This window comes from Zerene cesonia, unplaced genomic scaffold (genome assembly GCF_012273895.1).
Source record: "Zerene cesonia ecotype Mississippi unplaced genomic scaffold, Zerene_cesonia_1.1 Zces_u001, whole genome shotgun sequence".
Taxonomy (NCBI): domain Eukaryota; kingdom Metazoa; phylum Arthropoda; class Insecta; order Lepidoptera; family Pieridae; genus Zerene; species Zerene cesonia.
Genome location: NW_024045131.1, coordinates 1,297,813 through 1,323,602, shown reverse-complemented (window position 1 = coordinate 1,323,602; position 25,790 = coordinate 1,297,813). Strand labels below are relative to the sequence as shown.

Sequence of the window (25,790 nt, the reverse complement as noted above, 5' to 3'; positions counted from 1 at the left end):
AAAGTAATAAATGTTATTTGCAGTTAACAATTTTCTTTTTTCTTTATTACAATATTTATGGCAAGACTAGGTATGCACATAGATACGGGTTAATATACTAACAAACAAAAAAATCAGATTAATAACGAATTAAAAATTACGTAAGAAATCTGAATCTTCAGAAATCCTACACCGTTTACTATTGCACTTCAGTCTACAAGTAATTCCATTAATTTTTCACATATAATTTAAACCTAACTTAGTCATAACTTAAACCCAACTTAATGACTTACCCATCTGAACAGTATGTCGTAAGGATGCACGAATGCTATGAACAACCCGGTCCCCAAGCAGAAGAAACCTAGCATCAGCAATATAAATAAACCTGGAAAGAAAAAAAACAAAATAAATAAAAAAATACAATTAAGTTAATTAAAACAAAGCCTGAAAAAGACAAATTAAACAAACTGCCTTCAAACTTGTCAGAACTAGAACAACTAATGACACAACGCGGGAGACATCATCTTTCAAATACAAAAAAAATCATCAAAATCAGTTCAACTAGGAATATGAAAATCAAAACTACTTTTCATCACTTGACTACACAGGCAAAGCCACAGCGGATAGCTAGTATGAGAATAATTAATTCTTATTTTGGTCAAGGTACCGTAATTGCTAACGTTAAAATGATTAGTGTTAGGTTTTATTGAAAGTCTAACATAGCAATGATGTATTATAAAAAAGATAAAAGAACATAAAAGAACCATCTTATATAAAATAGACAGAAATTCACTGGTTGCTTGGACGAAATTGCTATAAAGAACAAAGACCGCCCTTTGTAATTTATGTACCATTTTTTTATTCTACGTGTGATAAATAATAAATAAATGAACTAGATTTTCCCGCGGCTTAACACGCGTTATATTTGGAGTAGTTTAATAAATGTTATACATATAAACCTTCCTCTTGAACCACTCTATCTATAAAAAAACTCCCATCAAAATCCGTTGCGTAGTTTTAAAGATTTATGCATACATAGACACAGAAAAAACTATTTTGTTTTATACTATACTAGCTGCGCCCCGCAGTTTCACCCGCATAAGTCCGTATCCCGTAGGAATATCGGGCTAAAAAGTTGTCTATATGTTATTCCAGTTGTCCAGCTATCTACGTACAAAATTTCATTGCAATCGGTTCAGTAGTTTTTGCGTGAAAGAGCAACAAACATACACACATCCTTACAAACTTTCGCATTTATAATATTAGTAGGATAGTGATTAAGTGATCAGGCTTTCTTGTACTTGAAACTTATTTCTTTGTTCATTACAAAACATCGAAAAAAAAAAAACGAATTAATACCCTCCTCCTGTTTAGACCCCCTCCTTGGTACAGTGGTTAGCGCGTGAGCTTAGAACCGAGGGGTCCTGGGTTCGATTCCCGGTGGGGACGCAAAAAAAAGTCTCGGTCTGGCAGGACACAGATGGCTGATCACCTACTTGTCCATAAAGAAAATCGATCACTGAAACAGATGTATATCATCTGCCCCATACCCCACTAGGGGACACGGGACTTCACTTTTTTCTTGTTTTGAAGCGGCTTGAAAATTACAAAAACATTTCGCAATAACCTAATTGCTAATGAGAAAGATAAAATCATTAAAAAGCGTTATTTAGCTAAAGGTTACCCGCGAACGTATGTATCAGCGAACCTTGGGTTTTTTGTAATACAAGGCTTTTTTAAACCCACGAACTTTGTGCAAATGAATCACTTTGAATAAATTATAGATTCAATTTATTAAGACGCTCATACCTGCTCCGTCTGAATACCAAAATACCTGAGAAATTTTGAAAGAATAGAAAAAATTTGATCGCGAGGCAGGATTCCAACCTGCGTTTCTTGCCTAACCGTAGCAACGCCTAGCCTCTCGGCCACCCGTGATCCTGCCACAGTAATCGAATTTCTTCTACTCTTTCGGTTTCATGTGCCTAATTTTTTTCTATTCATTCAAAATTTCTCATTTATAAAGCATTTCAATGCTATAAAACTAAAAATTAAATTTACCAAGATACCTGTTTCCCAAGGGAACATTTCATCAGGATGAAAAGTATCACCCAAGTCAGTTCCTACCCTGTCTGTATACCGTCATCAAAATCCGTTCAGTAGTTTCAGCGTGATTGACGGAAAAACATACAATGAAACAAACCTTTCACATATATAATATTAGTGTGATTTATTTGGTCAGACAACAATTTTTAAAAATGATTTTTAAATATAACAAATATTCTTGCGAATAAGTGACAAATAAATTTATATAAGTTATTTATAATGAATAATGTTTATTTTTTACAAAACAACTGAATCGATTGTAATGGAACTTAGCATAAAGATACATCAAAACCTATATATACTTCTGTCGCGTAAACAAAACTCGAAAAAGATAAAAGGGGCAGGGGATTTTGGGGGGTATGTATATTAAAAAGTTAAATTACGTCGAAAAAGATAGATTAGAATGTATTTAATTCCGTCGTGTTATAATAATAATAATAAATAATAAACTTATTTTATGTACAGATATTATTTTTTATGTATCAGTCACGAAAAATGTCGTGTAAGCGTCAAATTACTTATTTAATTGTTATAAAAATGTATAAAACACAATCTTAAATATAACTCAAGATAAGTTATTATATAAAATAACTAGGTATATACCTATATTTTTACACGTTCTTATAGGTATATACCTATAAGAACGTGTAAAAACCACAATTATGGAAATAAAGATTATTATATATCCTTCCTACTAAACTAATCCTATCCTACTAATCCTACTAATATTATAAATGCGAAAGTTTGTAAGGATGCGTGAGTGTTTGTTACTCTTTCACGCAAAAACTACTGAACCGATTGCAATGTAATTTGGTACGTAGACAGATGGACAACTGGAATAACAGGTAACTTTTTATCCCGATATTCCAACGGGATACAGACTTACGCGGCTGAAACCGCGGGGCACAGCTAGTATATTATATTCTGAAAGTTATACACTTTATTTCAATGTAGGCATATCGATATATTTTTCACTTTAAGTTTAACATGTGTACGAACTTAGATTGCTTATTATTTGCTACTTAATTTTGTAAAACATTACCCTCCTTCGGTCACTCGAGTCGGATCACAATCGTTTTTCACCATTTGACATCTGACTACTGTTAAATTTCCATAGACAAATCTATATTATAATATTATTAAAGTGAAAACTTTGTTTGTTTGGTTACGCTAATATCAGAAACTACTTATCCGATTTGAAAAAATGTTTCAGTGTTAAAAAGCCCATTTATTAGTCAGGCTATAGACATCATGTACTACGTGGGCAAAACCGCAGGGTACAGTTAGTATATTATAAGAAAGCTGGGTTTTTTAATTGCAAAATTCTCTCTCAGGTCATTAACAGATTTCAATGGCGAGACAAAGTCAACCACACTTGACCGTGAATTTTAACCATATTAAAGAAATTTTTAGTTTACTCCAGATAAATTTCCGTATCTATTTTAAAACTGAAGGTTTTTTACTTTTTAGGCTCAATTTAATTTAATTGAAAAACTCTTACCATTTTCAAATATATCTCCAATATTTGCGTAATACCACGTTCCAAATTTAAATCCATTTGATAATAGAATTTAAATTTAAATCGATGTTCGAATCACATTTCGGAAACGGAATGCAATGCATTAGTGCTAGACCTTGAATCCTAGTTCGAAATTTAAAAATAAGCTCAAATTGTTGCGGTTATTTAAAATAAGATTTTTCTTATTATTTTGTTATTTAAAATAAATGACAAAGTACCTAACTATTTAATTTTACCTGAGTATTTTTATTTTTTTCAACCGACTACAAAAAAGAAGAAAGTTCTCAATTCTAGTCGATTGTTTATTCTTTGTTTGTTATCTCAGAACTTTTGAGTGGGTGGACCGATTTTGAAGATTATTACAGCTTTCAGCTAGTGCCTTCATTGTGCTCCCAGTTGAATTTAGTCTAGTTCTGGCTATTTAATTTTTAGTTTTATAGCATTGAAATGCTTTATAAATGAGAAATTTTGAAAGAATAGAAAAAATTTGATCACGAGGCAGGATTCGAACCTGCGTTAGGCAAGAAACGTAGTTCTGACTATTTCAATGCGGTTTAATTTATTGTTAAATATACTTATTAATCTCAAGTGGGTACTTATATTAGTAGTATTATGTTATCTGTGGTATTACTATTTGTTAAATCTTAATTCGACAGTCTGACAACACATTAGAAACCTTAGTATATTCTCCATATAGATAGATATAATATGAATCCAACGAATCCTACTAATATTATAAATGCGAAAGTTTGTAAGGATGTGTGTGTGTTTGTTGCTCTTTCAAACAAAACTATTGAACCGAATGCAATGAAATTTAGTACGTAGACAGCTGGACAACAGGAATAACATATAGGCAACTTTTATCTCGATATTCCTACGGGATAAAGTGTTCTGCGGGTGAAACCGCGGGGCGCAGCTAGTAATACACAAATCGTAAAATACGTCATTTTTCCATTCTTTATGCTTATATCAACATAAGTGACGTATTTAATAGTTATTGTTATACAAAGTTATCTTAATTAAAGTCATAAACTTGTGAATTTTTCTGTTTGAACACTCTTATCTCTGAAACCACCAGTCCGAAATAGATAGCTTTGTATGTCTTGATGTTAATTTTATCTCTTTGGATTTAACAAGCGCCCGAGCCCGAGCTTCGTTCGCCCGCGTGATATATACAGGCGAGCGAAGCGAATGCGTGGAGGATTCTATACGAAAACTCAGCAAATAACCTAATTTCAATTAGACCACATGGGCGGCACCAGCTTTCAAATCAAAAGAATCATAAAGATCGATTCATCCAATAAATTATGAGCCAACTAACATACACATAAACATACCGTCAAATTGCTTATCTCTTTTTTTGCAGATGGTTGAAATTAGCTCCGTAGTGACGTGAAGTAAATATAAACAAACACACTTTCACATTTCTAATAGTAAAGTGAGTTTTCTTGAGAATCGGTCGAGCCGTTTCGGAGTGTAATTGTGGCATGATAATATATGTATAGAAATTATAAATCTCCACACACATCCATAAATCTTCACGTACATTCGCCCCAGCATAATTATAATCCAAGGCAATTTTTCAATAACTTCCAAAACTCTTATGAAATAGCGCAATCTAATTTTATACTGTGGATATAAACATCCTACTAATATCATAAATGCGAAAGTTTGTAAGGATTTGTGTGTTAATTGCTCTTTCACGCAAAAACTACTGAACCGATTGCAATGAAATTTGGCACGTAGACAGCTGGACAACTGGAATAACATATAGGCAACTTTTTATCCCGATATTCCTACGGGATACGGACTAACGCGGGTGAAACCGCGGGGCGCAGCTAGTGCTATATAGATAGAATCGCCAGCGATACAGCCTCCAAATTGTTTATAATAAGTTAATTTATGCGAGCCTTGCAAATATCATAAATAATTGGCTAGTGGGTGACTTCCGCTGTTTTTGTTGTGAATTCATGTCTGTGCAAACCCTAACTAATATTAATAACTAGCTACGCCCCGCGGTTTCAACCGCGTAAGTCTGTATCCTGTAGGAATATCGGGATACAAAGTTTCCTATATGTTATTCCAGTTGTCCAGCTGTCTACGTACCAAATTTCATTGCAATCGATTCAGTAGGTTTTGCGTGAAAGAGCAACAAACACACACACATCCTTACAAACTTTCGCATTTATAATATTAGTAGGATAGGATCAGTAGGATGCGTTTGTTTGTTTGTCCATTCACGTCGTAATAGAAGGCTAGAGTAGGCTACTTTTAACCACGATGAAGCATCTCTCCCTATCTAGGCTAGGTGATCGAAGACATGGCGGAAAGCTGGTGTTATCTAAATTTCAACTTCTAAATGGGACATCGGTGATCTCAATATGAGGATTCGCTCATTCATCACAGCATCAGCATTCGTCTTCAACTTGTCGATCTTCTGTGCGGGTGTACCCTTCCCCAGTGTTAACCTGATTAGTGTCTAAACTTTTTCTCATATAATATTACTAGTTTACCGCGGTTTCAACCGCGTAAGTACTTATCCTGTAGGAATATAATTAATAATCTAATATAGTTTATAATCAGTTTTAGAAGCGTCTTCATTAGCTTTTATCATTTTAATGAATGATTTTTAAACTGTATTTTTCGTTACTGGTCGAAGATTTTTAATTAACCCTTTTTTTAACACTAAATTAATCGTGCCGGAAATCGGCAAATTTCGCGATATCGTTAGGTCTAGCCGCCGGAAGCGACCTTAAAACTCTGAGGTCATACACCTACAAGGTCTGTTGCATTTTATGTAATACGATGACCCGTATTGGTATAAAATTATTATCTTAAAGTAATCTTTAAATTCATAGTATTTTCTTGTATTTGATTTTATGCGAATATTATACATTTAGAAATTAAAAACTTTTCAACGGATTTTAAATCGAATAAATCGCGTTTAAAATACGATAAAAAGTTTTCAATTTCTAAATCATTAAATCCACTAAATCAATTCTCATACTATAAATGAGAAAGTTTGTCTGTCTATTACGTCGGAACGGAGCGATTTAATGATATTGTTTTTGTGTCCGGATAAGTATAGGCAAGATAGTGACATAGGCTACTTTTACTACGTGAAATATCTCATTCCAATAGGAATTTCCTTAAGCCACGTGGGCGAATAGCTAGCTAAATGTTGTTTAAACGCAAACACTGATTCTATGAATGCACTGACCTTCGCGACATAGTTTACTTGTTCGTAGATCATGGCCTAGACCTCAGAACTTGGACTTTAAGCATAATAGAGTTGTAAAAGATTAAAAGTAATTGGCGGCTGATGTAGATATAATATAAAGCATGATGCTAAATGTGGACGGACTCTAGCGTCCCTGAAACTGACTAGAAGACAAAATGGTGTAACCACTTAATTTTTAATTTTATAGCATTGAAATGCTTTATAAATGAGAAATTTTGAAAGAATAGAAAAAAATTGATCACGAGGCGGGATTCGAACGCGCGTATTTTTTGCCAAACCGTAGCAACGCCTAGCCTCTCAGCCACCCGTGATCCCGCCACAGTAATCGAATTTCTTCTACTCTTTCGGTTTCTTGTGCCTAAGGGCCACCCCGCGCCATCTATTGAGATGATTAAGAACCATCACAATCTATCGAATTCCGCCTCGTGATCAGTTTTTTTCTATTCTTTCAAAATTTCTCATGATGCAATCATGTCAATACAATCGTCAGATAGGTTAGGATTGGTTATGTAGTAAGGACTGCATGGAGCCTTTAGTATGCTAATCTTACGTGTTGTAGTATTTCATTTCATCATCATCATCATCACCACCCATACATATTCCCACTGCTGGGACACGGGCCTGAAATTTATTTATTTTTAAATGAGGATATTTGATTTAATCGGTTTTTGTTTTAAAATTGTCAAGCCCTCTTTCGCTTCCTTTAAAACGGGCACATTATATAGGTAAGTCCTTTATATGTATGGTCCTTCATTCGAGAATCTGACCCTAATCCCAAAATCATATCTTAAATTCCTTTACTATAAAGATTCCTTTAGTTAATCTAAGAGCTGGTTGAATATTTTTATCACTAAATTTGTTCAACATCAGCAAAATTTTATCTACCATAGTCAAAAACAAGATATAACAATCGGCTCAACCATTCCGAAGGAGTTTTATTACAGACAATGTTACGAGAATTTCATAATACTAGCTGCACGCCCCGGCTCCGCCCGGGTTGTCATTTATCGTAATTAAAATAATCTATCCTATCTCTTAAGTTGGATCGAACTGCACTTTGTTTGCGAATTTTATTATAATCGGTTAAGTGGTTTAGGAGTCCATTGAGGACATGCATTGTGACACGAGATTTATATATATTAAGATTAATTATAAAACTGCCGCGTTACCTCTATAGATATCTCAATCTCATAATTTATCCGGAAATAAGCATAGATAACCAGGATAGTAAATAGTTATTGACTGCCGGGAACTAAAATTACATCATCAATATGATGTTTATTCGCCTTTGTAACTTAATTACACGTTATAAACTCTGATTTTACATTGTTTGCATAACAGATAACTCTCACTATAAGAGACGAACGCAATGATAAAGGACCAGCACTACCGTAATTCGTATGGACAGCATGTGTTATAATGCTGCTATGTATTTTAAAAACACACCAACGAAATAATAGACGGATAAAAGGCTATCATTAAGAAAATGACAGTTCGTAAAGACTCAAATGAAGTTAAAGAGATGGATTATGACGATCTGCTTTCGGCTGCGGGTAAATTCGGCAAATATCAGTTGTATTTGTTCTTCATAAGCGGCCCCTTCTATCTGGCTGACGTGACGGCCTATTTCGGCCAGCTGTTCCTCACTGAAGCATCACCGAACCACTGGTGTTGGATACCAGAGTTGGAGAACCTGACGGCCATTGAAAGGCGAACCCTAGCTATACCGGCGGATGGAAACAGTCGCTTTGGATATAATCAATGTTCTGCTTATAAAGCTAACTGGACAGAGGTCTTGTTAACTGGTCAACAACCAAACGAAACATGGGCCGTACAATCCTGCCAATACGGCTGGGAATACAACAAAACAGAGATCCCATATCCGACCATAACCAGCGATTTGGGTTGGTTTTGTGAAAAGAACAGTTATCAAGCCACCGCGCAGTCTATTTTCTTCCTTGGGTCAATTGTTGGAGGGTTCCTTATTGGATGGATATCTGACAGATTTGGAAGAATACCGGCTGTCACAGTGAGTAACATGATCGGATGCCTCGCCAACATCGTCACAATTTACGCCACGGATATCGTACTGTTTTCTGTATGCCGATTCGTGATGGGCATGTGCTTCGACACTTGTATGATGATGGCATATCTTATTGTATTGGAATACGTATCTCCGAAGTACAGGTCGATGTTGACAAATCTACCCTTTGCGATTTTCCTAACACTGGGCACAACTGTGATACCGTGGGTTGCACTGGCCTGCGACGATTGGAAAATATTCTGTTTAGTGACGAGTATCCCCTTGGCGTTCTGCATGCTTGCCCCATTCTTGATACCGGAGAGTCCACGTTGGTTATTGTCTAAAAATCGTGTGGACGACGCTATCGGGAAAGTGCAGAAAATAGCGAAAATAAACGGTAAAGATATTCCGCCGCAATTGATCGAAGATTTCAAGCAGTCAGTGAAAAATCAGAAGGACGACGGCAGCTCTAGTTTCGTGGAAGTCTTTAAGCGTCCATTGACTAGAAAAGTGTTTATCTGTATGTGTTTATTGTACATGAGCTGTGCTATTGTGTTCGATGCGCTCTTCCGTAACATAGGCTCATTGGGTTTCGACTTCTTCCTATCATTCACTCTGATTTCGTTTACCGAACTACCGTCACTTATAATTGTATCGTTTGCTATGGATCTGACGGGTCGCAAATTAATAACAGTGCTATCGCTATTCGTGTGCGCAGTGTTTTGCGTCATAATGACGTTTATAGGTGGCGGTCTACCATCAGTTCTTTGCGCGATAGCAGCTAGGTTCGCGTCCAACATATCCTCCAATGCGGCGATGCAGTGGAGCGCTGAGATCATGCCAACTGGTGTGCGGGGTACTGCCGCGAGCGTGGTACACATATGTGGATACATAGCCACGGTTCTCTCTCCGTATATAGTGTATCTACAGAACTTCGTCCCATGGCTGCCCGTAGCGATTATAGGGGTGATAGCGTTATTGGGGGTGCTGGTCTCTTTGCCGCTGCCTGAAACAGCTGGTAAGGTTATGCCGCAGACTTTTGACGATGCGGAGAACATGATTCGGAATGTTAAGTTGTTTGATGTGCCATTTTTGAATAAGAAAGTTAGCAGATAGTTCTGTAGGTCAAGTGGCGACTATGGCTGGTTTAGTGTGACGCTGAGCGTCGGTGCTGACAGACAAATATAGTTACTTGTATGAAGCATTTTAGAATAACGTAGATGTGAGTGTGTGGAATGGATAGAGTTTCATTCGCTTCGGCTGTCAGTACTGACGTTAATAGTGACTCAAATGTTAAGTGCGACTGGAATTTATCTATATTATCTTATTTAAGTGCTAATTATGTTTAAATTATAAAATTTTTGTAACAAATAAAAATGTATTCAAATGGATGTGTTTTATTTTAATTAGTGCAACAGATAAAAGGTATAAATATATCAAAAACAACTATTGATATATTTATATATTTTATCTTTAACTTCTCAATATGAAAACGTATGCTACATGTGATGAAACGAAAAACTGTTACAAGCAAAAAGGAAAAGTATTTTATGCACATATCCAATGAACCCTAAGTGCTATTGGCTTTATGTACCACGTACTATGTACCACGGGCGAAGCCGGGGCCGACCGTTTGTTAATAATATAAAACATTTACAGTGTGCGTTTAATATCAAATGCTAAGACGCATATCATATGATAAAGACAATGAATTCCATAGCTTATTTCAATACTAATTTAATAACTAGACGTTCGTCCCGGCTCCGCCCGACTATCAAGATTCCTGCTTTACCTCAAGGGAGGATTTAATCGAGATAAAATCTATCCTATCAACCAGGACAGCTCATATCTATATACCAAATTTCATCAATCCGTTCCGTAGTTTCATCGTGATTGACGGACATACATACAAACAAACACCCATATTTATAATAGTGATAGTGTGATTAATGTAAATAAGAAACGGATTTAACAATAAATATCAAAAAACCATTAGCAATTATCAAGGTTAGAGGATATAATGCATCGTACATTTTAGTATGGTCATAATTTATTTGATTGACACTGAAATGCACTTTTATTTGGGTGCAATTTATTAAATTGACAGCTTTTTACATTTATAATTAATTTGCTACGGTGTGTTATATTTATTTTTGGATGTTTGTTATTCAGACACTAATATATTGTTGAATTAATTTAAAGTTCATATTATAGTAAAACTAGCTGTGACCCGCGGTTTCACCCGCGTAAGTCCGTATCCCGTAGGAATATCGGGATATAAAGTTGCCTATGTGTTATTCCAATTGTCCAACTGTCTACGTACCAAATTTCATTGCAATCGGTAGTTTTTGCATGAAAGAGCAACAAACACACACACACACACATTCTTACAAACTTTCGCATTTATAATATTAGTAGGATTAGTAGGATAGGAAGTAGGATAGGATAATATAATTGATAGTCACATACGATTGGTACTTGTTACTACCGATGATAGTATGGTCTTTGTTTTTTTTTATCCATACCACAGATAATATAATTATATTATCTGTGGTATGGATAAAAAAAATAAATATATACTTATAAGAGATTATTTGTTTCATTTTGACTTGATTAACTCAAGAACTAGTTAAAGAAGCCCCTTAAAGGCCCAAAGTTATAACGAATTTTAAAATAATGAAACTGTTTTACAAAGTTGTTCTATAATTTGATATTTATTTTCATTACAGCCTAGAATAACATGGCAAAATCAATGATGATTACAGGTTCTTGTACCATAGACCTTAGATTATACCCTATAATATCATGGAAGGACCTAGAATATAAAATAGAAATAATATCGAGCTGATTGCATATTATTTATTTCTATCGGACATTGCCTCACATGCTCACTGCAGGGACAAAGGCTTCCTATGAGGGTTCCGACCATAATCCGTCACGCTGGCCAAGTGCGGGATGTCCCATGTCCATATACTTTTGGTTTTTACAGATACTGGTTTCTGTGTCATGTCTTCCTTCACTGATTAGATTAGACTGGAATCCTTTTTTGGCGCGCGCAACCATGCGTAATTTTATTTATTTAATATTTTTCGTAATTTTCTGTTTTTTGTATGTTATATTATTATTTGTGTGTTTGTGTGTGTTAAAATTGGTTCTCTTTCTTTCCGTTATATGGATTATGTGTTATTCTCAAATTTCTATATTTATTATTAAAGTCGTGTGTCTTTCGGTCTGTCCCTTTATTATGCCTAAACCACTGAATTGATTTGGATTAAATTTGCATAATATAGTTTCAGACCCGGGACAGGATATAGGATAGTTTTTATCCCGGAATTCCCACGGGTGCGGGAACTGTGCGGATAAAACCCCGAACGGTTTTTTCCTTTGAACACGCGGTCAGAGCTTTTAATGTTTTTAATAAATAAGTGCATTATATTGCGAAAGTATAAACCAACCACTTACCATATTTGCTACGCGATTTTCGTAATTCCAATATAAATAATTAAACGACATGTTTTTAATAAAATAAAAACAAAAACAACTAAACTGTATCAAGGCCAATGCAAATTAACATGACCCGACTGTCTTTTAATTTATGCTAATGAATATTTTTTTTTTTAATCGTCAACTGTTATATTTTTATACTGATTAATGTTTGTTTTTTATGTGACAATTGTTTTAACGCTAATTAATATTTGTGTTTTTTTTGTCGATTATTATACGCGAATTAATATTTGTTTTTTTGTTTGCACACAAAAAATATGTAATCTCGCTTCCATCGTGTCACAAAAATTCCTTATACACTAATTTACATTGTTTTTTTTATGTAATTTAAAGAAATTGGATGCGTTCAAACAAATGAAACTTCAACTTTATTATTAAGTTAAGATATGATACTTATATATTTATACTTCCATAATCATAAACTGTTATATTTATTATTTAAACATTGCAAAAACTTTTAACTCAGACAAAGTTGTAAGCAAACGCCTCATAAAGAATCCATTCCAATAACCATAACTTATGAAAACCCACTGTACGATTAGTCACAAAAAAAAACACAGAATAACACGAAATGGCGAAACCGTGATTATGATAAACGAATAAAAATTAATCGAACATAATTTGAACTGTGTTTGCAAACGGAAGATTTTATATTTTGATATCTCTACAACGTGATTAAATCTTCATGCGTAGCAAATCTCAGCATCTGAACGAATAATGGCTTGCAATTTCGAATGGAAAATTTTAAGTCCATTGCCTTTTATTATCGACACGATTTGGTCGAGTTATTCGCCTGTAATTCACTAACTGAGAGCCGACTTTACTTAGATAAAACGTATGCGTCTAAAGTATTAAAAGTGAAGTCCCGTGTATGGGGCAGATGATGTACATCCGTTTCACTGATCGATTTTCTTTAGGGACAAGTAGGTGATCAGCCTTCTGTGTCCTGCCAGACCGAGAGTTTTTTTTTTTGTGCGTCCCCACCGGGAATTGAACCCAGGACCCCTCGGTTCTACGCTCACGCGTTAACCACTGTACCAAGGAGGCGGTCTAAAGTATTGCACAATCAAATTGAAATGTCACCTGCGAAATGTCAAAAGACTATGACTAGACAGATTGGAACACATTTTTAAAATGGCTGTATCTAGCTAGGAATCTTTTTTAGAAAATGTCATATTCGTGTTTTATCGACTTAAACTTACTTTTTTAACAAACAGGAGGCGTTTGAGTAGCCCCAATTTATTATGACTCTTCCTGACATATATTGGCGAATAATTAAAGTTAAAACAAAAAAAATATACCGAGCAAAGCTCGGTCATCCAGGTACTTAAAGTATTATTTGACGAATATATATAAAGCTGCGGCGAGGATTAAAGTCAGCCCTAAGTGAATAAACAGCGAAGTATATAAATAATCTATAATTATTTATAACAAAAAAATTAAATCGCCTTTAATTTACGATAGCTAGAACAAATTGAAATGGGACCGCACCAGACCAGAGCAGAGTTATTTCATCCAGTTAAAAGTTATTAAGAAAAAATATCTGGGAAGTGCGAATTGAAAACCTCCTTTTTTAAGGTCGGTTAACACAGAAGTAAGTCACTGAATAAATAACTAAGGAAAGAGTTACTGAATAGACACTAATCTACTATGAAACTTGGCATTTATTCGTGCGATAATCCTTCTTCCTACTAATATTATAAATGCGAAAGTTTGTAAGGATGTGTGTGTGTGTTTGTTGCTCTTTCACGCTAAAACTACTGAACCGATTGCAATGAAATTTGGTACGTAGATAGATGAACAACTGGAATAACATATAGGCAACTTTTTATCCCGATATTTCTACGGGATACGGAGTTACGCGGGTGAAACCGCGGGGCGCTGCTGGTACGACATAGTTCCATCGAACTGGTCTGATGGCGCCTGAAGGTGGGAGACAAAACCTTGGTATGCCTGTTACTAAACCCACCAAGTTTGGTATCTTGGTCTAGATATAATCCGTTCATTTCTCTTAATAAGAAGGGCATTTTTACGCAATTTACTTTTGACATCAAAATCTGACATTGAGACTTCAACTGGGCTATCAAAAACAACATTTTAACGTTCTTTGTAAGATTGGTAAGGCTTCAATTTAAGCATTGTGGAATTTTTTGTACATATGATTTGTCTAGATAGACCTTTTTGCCGTAACTAATGGATAATTATGGAATATTCTGTGCTGTTTTTGTCCTTCTAAATGGTGTAGCTACAAAATATTACGGTTTTAGTGTATAAATTTTTTTGTTTTTATGTAATAGCGATCCGCCACCAATCAGTATTACACAAGCGATCATCACCATCTATGAACATAAGAAAGAAAGAAAGAAAGAAAGAAAGAAAAAAGAAACATATTTATCAGGGACAGCACATCACACCAATGACAGAAATTATACAGATAAAAAGCAAGACATAGTAATTACACAACATATATATAAAACTAGCTACGCCCCGCGGTTTCACCCGCGTAAGTCCGTATCCCGTAGGAATATCAGAATAAAAAGTTGCCTATATGTTATTCCAGTTATCCAGCTGTCTACGTACCAAATTTCATGGCAATTGGTTCAGTAGTTTTTACGTGAAAGAGTAACAAATATCCATACATCCATACAAACTTTCGCATTTATAATATTAATAGGGTTACACAAACGAAGAAGATCAGCATAGGAGGTAGGACCCTTGGACATGGATACCTGCTTTTAATGTTTGGTGATCTAGAATGTACAGGTAGAGTAGTATTATATTATCAAACAAACAAAAACATTTTTTTTTTCTTTTTTTTTATGTAACTGTCGGCAATGGAGCTGGTGGGACGCCTGATGGTAAGCGCTACCACCGCCCATGAACATTTGGAGAGGAGATAAGGTCCATTGCAGTCCTTACGCCTCTAGAAATAGATTGCAGACTTTTTGGGGAGGGATTAAGAAAGGATTGGCGATAGGAATAAAGGAAAAACTGGGAAAGGTAAAGAAAAGGAAATGGGCCTCCGGCTCCCCCAATATGCACCAAGAAGATAAGAAAAGTATAAAAATATTATACACATTGGAGAGCACAACAGGCGGTCTTATCGCTAAGGCAGCGATCTCTACCAGACAAGCTGGTGGTTAAGGAAAAAAATAAATATAGGAGTAAGAGGGGCGATTGTAAAGTTTTAAATACACACATATATATATATATATATATATATATATATATATATATATATATATATATATATATATATACATAAAATATATTAAAATACAAGAGATATAAGTTTAAAAACGGACTCATACAGAGACAGTATGAATAAACTAAATTTAAGCAGAGCCTATCCGTGGTATAGGTTTATATTGAATTAGAAAGCTTTGAAGTGCAAATTGACGGATGGATTTTAACTAGAGACTCCACTTAGAGGGTAGGTTTATAAAAGTTTTGAAAAAATTGGATTTTGGCGCCAAGTTATGATCTCAAAGGCATTATGTGTGATGTTTCATTAAGACAAATTTGTTTTTGTGTTGATTTAATTATTGTTATTAATTGTTTATTAATTGCATGAGCAATTAATCTATACTAATATTATAAAGCTGAAGAGTTTTGTTTGTTTGATCGCACTAATCTCAGAACTACCAGTCCGATGTCAAAAACTCTTTCAGTGTTAGACAGCCCATTTATTGAGGAAGGCTATAGGCTATATATGTACCACGGGCGAAGCCGGGTCGGACCGCTAGTATGCGATATATAATGTATATCACCAAATAGTCAATTGGCCGATGGCCCTGACATTTTTGTTGGAAAGAACTCGAAAATATTCCGCTAAACAATATGGTCGACATAAATTATTGCGGAAAATCGTCGGATCGTTTCATATTTATGTCTGTGTTCGTTTAGTTTAGTTCTATAGATTTATGTTAGCTATTTTTTTTTATTAATAATAGGTCAGCGCTTGAAAGATTCAATTCAAACTCTGTACACTTATCAAGGATCGGTGACAATACAATAGTTTAGAAAAATACTTTTTAACGGATTTTAAACGCGATCTATTCATTATATTATTAACCCGACCTTTCGAACACTTTACAGCGAGCGTGGTCACGAAGACAATGCAATAGTTTCATGAGTTTATCTTATTATCCTGATTAGGTTCAGGCTTCAGCAGGATTAAATAATATCCTTACGTATACTCTGTATAAGAGTAAGTGAGACAATTTAGTGATTATATAATTAAAGCGTATCATATATTACTAGCTGCGCCCTGTGGTTTCGCCCGCGTATGTCCGTATCCCATAGGAATATCGGGATAAAAAGTTTCCTATATGTTATTCCAGTTATCCAGCTATCTACGTACCAAATTTCATTGCAATCGGTTCAGTAGTGTTTGCGTGAAAGAGCAACAAACACACACATCCTTACAAACTTTCGCATTTATAATATTAGTAGGGTAGTAGGATTTTTTATAATCTAAATTATTATTACTAGGTCTTTTTCTGTTAATTTATTTGAATAACTGTTGCTAACATTTTAGGAATAGCTGCAGATTGGCACATCATACACATTTGAATCTTTAATTTTCCTATATCAAGGATTCCTGGAAGAAATCGCTTCATAGCGATAAGGTAGTCATTGTGCGAATAATGTTTTGTGTGTGTGTGTGTGTTTTTCCTATGTGTGCATTCAGCATTATACAATAAAGTGTTTAAATAAATAAATATCCAGAGGCTTTAATAAGTCTTAATAAATCTATTGTTATCTAACGGATAATATCTTAAATTTGTATTCTGTACAATTGAGTCCACTTTTTGATAGTCGGTTAAACTTCGCTAATACAATGGTTGACCCTTACTCAAAAGTGAACTGTACTTATTAATGAAAGAAATTTCATGCTAGGGTTGCCTAATTGACATTTATAGCGATAGTACTATCACACATCACACTAATGTTAAAGTTTGTTTGTTTGTATGTTTGTCCGTCAATCACACAGAAACTGCTGAACGAATTTTGATGAAATTTGATATACAGACAGGGTCTTAGCTGACTTGGTTGATAGGAACTCTTTATCTCGATTAAATGCTCCCTTGGGGTAAAACAGAAGTCTTGATATCTGGGCGGAGCCGGGATGTGCGTCTAGTAGTTTAATAATGTGTGGCAGTACTAAAAGATAGCCGATATGTACCGTTTAATGTATGTATGTTCGAATGGAGGGTTTGTGTTCGATTCCCGATGGAGACAAGAAGCAATATCACCAAAGACTTGTATTGTGTGCGTAGAAAGATCTTTATTCTAACCAAAAATGGCACTTAGAAATAATATAGTTAAAAAAATAATGTAAAAAACAATTTCAGAGATTTATTTTAAATCATCACAAAGAAAAATACATATTAACAAAACTTGAATTATCTCACTTTATCATTCACAAAACACATGTTAATTAAATGAAATTAAACAAACACCCCCTCACATTAAACTCAATTTTCAAATAAAACATAAATTTTTTACCAAGTGACAACCCTACCTAGCTCGCTAAGGTCAACGACCTTTCGCAATGCCAGCCTTTGATTTGACCGCGAACACTCAGTTATTTTATACGTCTTAAAATTTCCGGGTTTAACTGTAAGAGACTCATTCACAACCTGGTCATTTTAGGGTTCCGTGCCCTCATCATCAGCCCATATATGTTCCCATAAATGATTTTACCGCTTGTCTGTTGGAAGATTTCCAGAATTTTCTTCGCTATAAACCTCACGGAGCCCGAGAGCTTTCCAACGAATGCAAAACCGTCGAAATCGGTTCGTCCGTTCTGGAGTTATTTATTTATTTACAATACTTTATTGTACAAAACAGAAATTAAAGTTTATACAAAATATAATATGGCACAATGATATTTTGTACAAAAGGCGGCCTTATTGCTAGACAGCAATCTCTGCCAGGCAACCTGGTAGGAAAGGAAATGCAAGAGGTTTTGGGGTTAGTGCAAAAAACTAAAAATATATCAGAATATGAGAAAAAAAATTAAAAAAAACACATTCTTACATAAATACTATATAAAAATATATACTCATACAATATAATACATAAACTATACTAGATATAACAATATATACAAAAATTACAAATGGCTTATACAATGTCACTGCTACTGCATGGACAGGTCAGGTCATCTATAATTCTGTAGCGTCAGGAAGGAAAACCCGACTTATTATTATATAGTAGAAGATAACTTATCTGACCATCGCTTTGTACAGCAAAAACTGAGTAACATGAATTGATGGACGCTCACGGATGCAAATACTTAGTTTTTACCTGTCGAAATTAGATAAATGGTATAATCATGGAGATTTTTTGTGTCAGTGACGTCACAATCTTGGTAGCTTACTAGCTTTGAGGCGGCGGCTTTGCTTGCATGCGGAGTATTTGAGTCGTCTAATTTAATGGTTTATTACGTCATCTGCTTATCTAAATATATATAAATCTCCTGTCACAATGTTTGTCCTCAATGGACTCCTAAACCACTTAACCGATTATAATAAAATTCGCACATCATGTGCAGTTCGATCCAACTTGAGAGATAGGATAGTTTATATTATTTCAATTACGATAAAAGACTACCCGGGCGGAGCCGGGGCGTGCAGCTAGTTTCGCTGTAAAATAGTACCCTCTTTATTATATTCTACATATATACTTAGAAGGGTTACATTACAATGGGCTTATCAGTTCCAAATATTGCTCCGCACTAACTTTTAACAAAAAACTAAGCAGGCTTCAAGTCATCTTAGACCACACAGGAATCACTCGCTTTCATAAATCATCACAATCGGTTCACCCGATAGAAGATAAAAGTAGGTAACGCAAGAAAATACAGTCGAAATGAACCTCCTTCTGTGATGTCGGTTAAAAATAACAGATGATAGATGCAAAAAACTTTTTGATTTTTTTAGTTACAATTTATCTAAATAACAAATAATCGCTTACAATGTTTTTTGAGACAGTAGTTATAGTCGCACGAAGATTTTTTTATAGCTACTTATAGATATTAATAACTAGCTGCGCCCCGCGGTTTCACCCGCGTCCGTCCGTATCCCGTAGGAATATCGGGATAAAAACTTGCCTATATGTTATTCCAGTTCTCCAGCTATCTTCGTACGAAGTTTCATTGCAATCGGTTCAGTAGTTTTTGCGTGAAAGAGCAATAAACACACACACTCTTACAAACTTTCGCATTTATAATATTAGTTGAATGGATTAGCAACACGATTCGGGGTCTCCACGCTCTGACGCACACGAGACGACCCACTATATTAATATATATTGTAATTGATACAAAAATATTCCATAAACGTGATCAAATAACGATGAATACATATAGCGACTGTATCGTCATGTTAGACCGTTAATATAGTTGATTATTTACATTTAAAACACATTAATCATTATATATGTAATAAAATTTGATACGTTAATTAATTATATAAAACTTCACAGACGTTAAATACCAATGTATCTTTTTACACTAAAGTTTTGTAGTCCTATCCTACTAGTATCCTACTATAATATTATAAATGCGAAAGTTTGTAAGGATGTGTGTGTTTTTTGCTATTTCACGCAAAAACTACTGAACCGATTGCAATGGAATTTGGTACGTAGACAGCTGGACAACTGGAATAACATAAAGGCAACTTTTTATCCCGATATTCCTACGGGATACGGACTTACACGGGTGCAACCGCGGGGCGCAGCTAGTCTCTAATAAAACCATCTTCGCCTACGGATGACGCGTCAAATATTTCCTGAACGATAAAACTCGACAGAATTAGATTTATAAGAATCGTTCGAAAACTCCTAAAAGTCGAAATATGTAAATAAGTCACGTGTGTAGAAAAACATATCCTCTTTGTCTATAGGCGAATTAATTATAAAAAACAAACAGCTTTTATTCGGTCACGTTTCCTCCTAGACTGATGAATTCATTACGATGTATTCTGGGCCACATGAATTAGTTAAGCAGGTTGTAATTTTTTTCCATAGAAGTTGATAAAGACACTTATGTTAAAAGTGAAATGCCTTACAATTTCTCTATATATATAACTATGTAACAAATATTATAAATTCGAAAGTTTGTGAGGATGTGTGTGTGTTTATTGCTCTTTCACGCAAAAACTACTGAACCGGTTGCAATGAAATTTGGTACGTAGACAGCTGGACAACTGGAATGACATATAGGCAACTTTTCATCCCGATATTCCTACGGGATACGGACTTACGTGGGTGAACGGTGGTCACAATGTTAGTTTCCGTACACTTCCGAAACCGCTGTACCGATAATTATGAAATTTTACGTGGGTCTGAGAATTGGCCATCACCTATTTTTCATATCCCTAAATGATAAGAGTCAGCCAGAACAGCGTTTGCCTAGTCAGCTACTACAATATCTTAATATATATAAATTACGTGTTACGTTGTTTGTCCTCGATGGACTCCCAAAACACTCAACCGATTTTAATAGAATTTGCACATCATGTGCAGTTTGATCCAACTTAAAAGATAGGATAGTTTATATTATTTCATTTAAGGTACCTACGCGGGCGGAGCCGGGTACAGCTAGTATATATTATATTATCACGAATTTACTTAATGCTTTATTATTATATTTTTTAAACGTATACCTATCGTATAAACGTAGGCCTATTTCCTCCTCCTAGCCCTTCCCAGTCCATTCCTTCTTTCCATTCATCAATCCTTTCCTCATCCCTTATCCCTTAAAAGCGGGCAGCGCATTCCAAGAGGTCTAAGCCTCTGCGAATGTCCATGGGCGGTGGTGATCGGTTACCATCAGGCGAACCACCAGCTCAGTTGCTCGCTATGACATAAGAAAAAAAATAAGAATACCTAAACCAATTTTCGGCTTCACCTGTCCGCCCACCTGACAGATTTAAAACATACAGATTGAACTCAAACTCTGTACACTTATCGCGGATCGGTGACAATACAATAGTTTCATGTGTTTATCTTATTATCCTGATTAGGATCGCCGGGATATCTTTACGTATACTCTGTATAAGACCAAGTGGATTTACTTGATTCTGACATAAAAGCATGTGTTTTAATTATCTTAATATATATAAATTGTGTCACAATGTTTGTCCTCAATGGACTCCTAAACCACTTAACCGATTATAATAAAATTCGCACACCATGTGCAGTTCGATCCAACTTGAGAAATAGGATAGTTTAAATAATTTTAATTACGACAAATGACAACCCGGGCGGAGTCGGGGCGTGCAGCTAGTTTAACATATTTATTTATAAAGTTTATTTTAACAAACGTCACCGTAATTCGCCATTGTTTTGTGGTGGGAAATGTCTTTATGTTTTTAATAATTTACACAGACAATTGCAGACAATTATAAAAAAGTATCTTTATGACACTGTTTTATATTACTTCTAGAATGATCTTAAATGAATCTTTGAAGCGTGTTTGAAAATTATAGAATTGTACGTAAGCTGTTTCACGCGGTTTCGCTCGCGTTTTTCCGAATTAAATAGCCTTTGCGGATCTAGATTAAAATGTGAGATAGATTTAATTAAATCCCAATATTATCATAACATACATACATCGGACCATCCACTTTCATCTATCCATTCACTCCCATTCCGACGCGAGCGAAAACCTATTACATTATATAGTATAAAGGAAAGTCGCTTCCCGCGTCTGTCCCTATCTATAAAACTACACAACGGATTTTGATGGGGTTTTTTTTATAGATAGTGATTCAAGAGAAAGGTTTATATATAACTAGCGGTCCGCCCCGGCTTCGCCTGTGGTACATATGTACCCCATAGCCTTCCACAACAAATGGGCTATCTAACACTGAAAGAGTTTTTCAAATCGGACCAGCAGTTCTCGAGATAAGTGCGTTCAAACAAACGAACGCTTCAGCTTTATAATATTAGTATAGATAACATCTATTTAACTACTCGGAATTTAACGCGTGCGAAGCGGACAAAGCTAGTAATCTATCCTACTATCCTAGTTCCTACTAATATTATAAATGCGAAAGTTTGTAAAGATGTGTGTATGTTTGTTACTCTTTCACGCAAAAACTACTGAACCGATTGCAATGAAATTTGCTACGTAGACAGCTGGACAACTGGAATAACATATAGGCAACTTTTTATCCCGATATTCCTACGGGATACGGAGTTACGGGGGTGAAACCGCGGGGCGCAGCTAGTAATTGTAGAAAACAACTATTGACAGGTGAACGACGACCCTTATCCACAATTTATTGACATAACTTGAAGTCGGTGTGTGTGTCCATTATCGGCATATATTATTTGTTCTTTGTACATAGTTGAGTATGAATTTTAAATAGTTTTTTTTTAAGAAATATCTCGAAAACTAATTTGTTAAGTGATGTGGTGATGCTGTGATGATGTTCTGTTTTGTCTGTGGATACTGGAGTTCAGACTCTTAATGTTTCGTATATTTTAAAGTGTAATTAATTTTGATGAGTGTTTGAATGATATTTAATACCCATTGCGTAATGTAATCCTAGATCTTGTTTTGTATATTTTAAGTGTAATTAATTTTGATGAGTATTTGAATGATATTTAATACAAATTGCATCGAAATTAGTATTTTCTTGTGTTTGATTTTACGCGAGTATTATACATTTAGAAATTAAAAACTATTCAACGGATTTCAAACGCGATTTATTCATTTGATAAATCGCGTTTAAAATCTGTTAAAAAGTTTTTAATTTCTATACATCGATATTGTTACAGCTGTTTACAGTTGCGTGGCATACAAATATCCTAATCGAACATTTTTTATTTAAATCGTTTTAACTAACTGTTCGCTACGGCTTCGCCCGTGGTACATATATAGCCTAAAGCCTTAAAAAAATATTTTTTGCAAAACGGACCAGTAGTTCCTGAGATGAGCGCGTACAAACGAACAAACTATTCAGCTATGTAATATCAGTATAGATTCAATAACGCTTACCAAAATGTTAAAATTACAAAAAACACAGACATTGCCGGGTCAACGCTATCGTCTCATGAATAATAATAAATAGATCTTATATGTAAATTAAACAAATGTAAAAACTATAGACTTTATGTTAAAATGCAAATAAATTGTCTATTTAATAATGGGATATACAAACTTTTTATTTAAGTACTAGCTGACATTGAGCTTTTTTCGAAATATTTATCCGTATTTTTTTCCCTTTTAAACCTTACCTGGACTATTATGAATGCATCAAAACCAGATTTATCAAAATCGGCTCAGCCGCTCTCGAGTTTTAGCGAGACTATACCAATCAATTTTTATATATTTAAGTATTATATATATATAAGATTAATTGTTTTATCAAATTTCAAGTTTTATCAAAGTTTCGTCCAAACTGTATGAGAAAAAATGGTCAAGCGCGAGTCAGAGTCGAATGTTTTATGTTCGTTTCTACTGAACTAATAGGATTTTCGGTTGTTTGTAAAGATTTCATAGCGTATGATAACTCCTACAACATCCTTATGTGTGTGAATTCCCTTGTCCCCTAGTCCTCTATCCTAGTGGGCATACGCCAGATGATATAAATCTGCTTCCCTGATCGATTTTCTTTCTCGACAACCAGGTGAACAGTCTTCTGTGTCCTGCCAGAACGATTTTTTGAGTATCCCCACCGGGAACCGAACCAGGGACCCCTCGGGTCTACGCTCACGCGTTATCCACTCTACCAAGGGGGCGGTCTTGTCGCGAAACAGATTAATTCCCGAGTCTGTTCGGATTTTTTGACGTTTTTTGCATTAGTCGGGTGAAAAAGATCCAAGTTCTTAAAATATGTATATTTATATTTATATTAAGACTAGCTGCACCCGGCAAACGCTGTTCTGCCTTACTCTTATCGTTTAGTGGTATGAAAAATAGATGTTAGCCGATGCTCAGACCTACCCAATATGCTTACCAAATTTCAGAGGAATCGGTCAAGCCGTTTCGGAGGAGTATAGAGACTAACATTGTGACACGAGAATTTTATATATAAGATAAGCGTTACCACAATTATAGAAAAAAGTTTTACAAAAAACTACGCGAAAAATCAAGAGTTTTAAATGGACTATTTATCAAACAGTCGTTTATATAATTATTTCTTAGTTTTCTTGTGTATAGGTGAGTTGTATTAATAATTGCCATTAATTTAATTTTTTATTTATCACTAGCTGCGCCCCGCGGTTTCACCCGTGTAAGTCCATATCCCATAAATATCGGTATAAAGAGTTGCCTATATGTTATTCCAGTTGTCCATCTGTCTACGTACCAAATTTCATTGCAACCGGTTCAGCAGTTTTTTCGTGAAAGAGCAACAAACACACACACATCCTTACAAACTTTCGCATTTATAATATAAGTAGGATTATTTGTGACATCTTATAATGATTAATTTATACTACAACCTATTATATCTGTTACATTTAATTCAAAACTCTGCAGTTTAATTTATAAGCTACGCCCATCACTACTAAATAATTCCATCTAAATCAGTCATCTGGTTTTGACCTGTAAGAGTGACAAACATACATCCATATATTGATACAAATATTCGCCTTTTTACTTCCTTAAATTAACAAAGAATACAAGCAAGGAAAAAAACATTAAAAATTTCATGTGTTATTTTTTTGTCCCATTAAAAAACAAATGTGAGTCATGTATTGGATATTGGACCTAACGATTTAAATAACACGTAGTAAAATTATTTGTTTATATTGAATTAATTGATCTTCGGGCGAGGGTTTTTAAGACATATAATCGAGTTGATTGATTACAATATATAATATATCAGTATAATTATATACTAGTACAGGAACTGTAGGTTTTATCTCATATATCCTTGATAGCAATTTACATAGATTATTGCCGTAGTTATAGTATATATATACTCCGCCTCCTTGGTACAGTGGTTAACGCGTGAGCGTAGAACCGAGGGATCCTGGGTTCAATTCCCGATGGGGACGTACAAAAAAACGTCTCGGTCTAGCAGGACACAGAAGGCTGATCACCTACTTGTGCATAAAGAAAACGATCAGTGAAACGGATGTACATCATCTGCCCCATACCCCACAAGGGGACACGGGACTTCACTTTTTTATAGTATGTATATATAACTACTAGCTGCGCTCCGCGGTTTCACCCGCGTGAGTCCGTATCCCGTAGGAATATCGGGATAAAAAGTTGCCTATATGTTATCTCGGTTGTCCAGCTGTCTACGTCCCAAATTTCATTGCTAACGGTTTACTAGTTTTTGAGTGAAAGAGCAATAAACACACACATTCTTACAAACTTTTGCATTTATAATATTAGTAGGATAATAGGATAGGATAATGACGCTATTTTGCCGCTAAGGGGGCGT

General features: G+C 34.9%; 1 protein-coding gene across 1 annotated transcript in view; it reads right to left on the bottom strand.

Annotated features, from left to right (window-relative positions):
• LOC119838128 (scavenger receptor class B member 1-like) overlaps positions 1–25,790 on the bottom strand; it is a 46,410-nt gene that overhangs the window by 13,165 nt on the left and 7,455 nt on the right. The window contains exon 2 of the mRNA XM_038363960.1: positions 273–364. Coding sequence (XP_038219888.1) covers positions 273–364 — 92 coding nt within the window. The remainder of the gene's footprint in view (positions 1–272; positions 365–25,790) is intronic.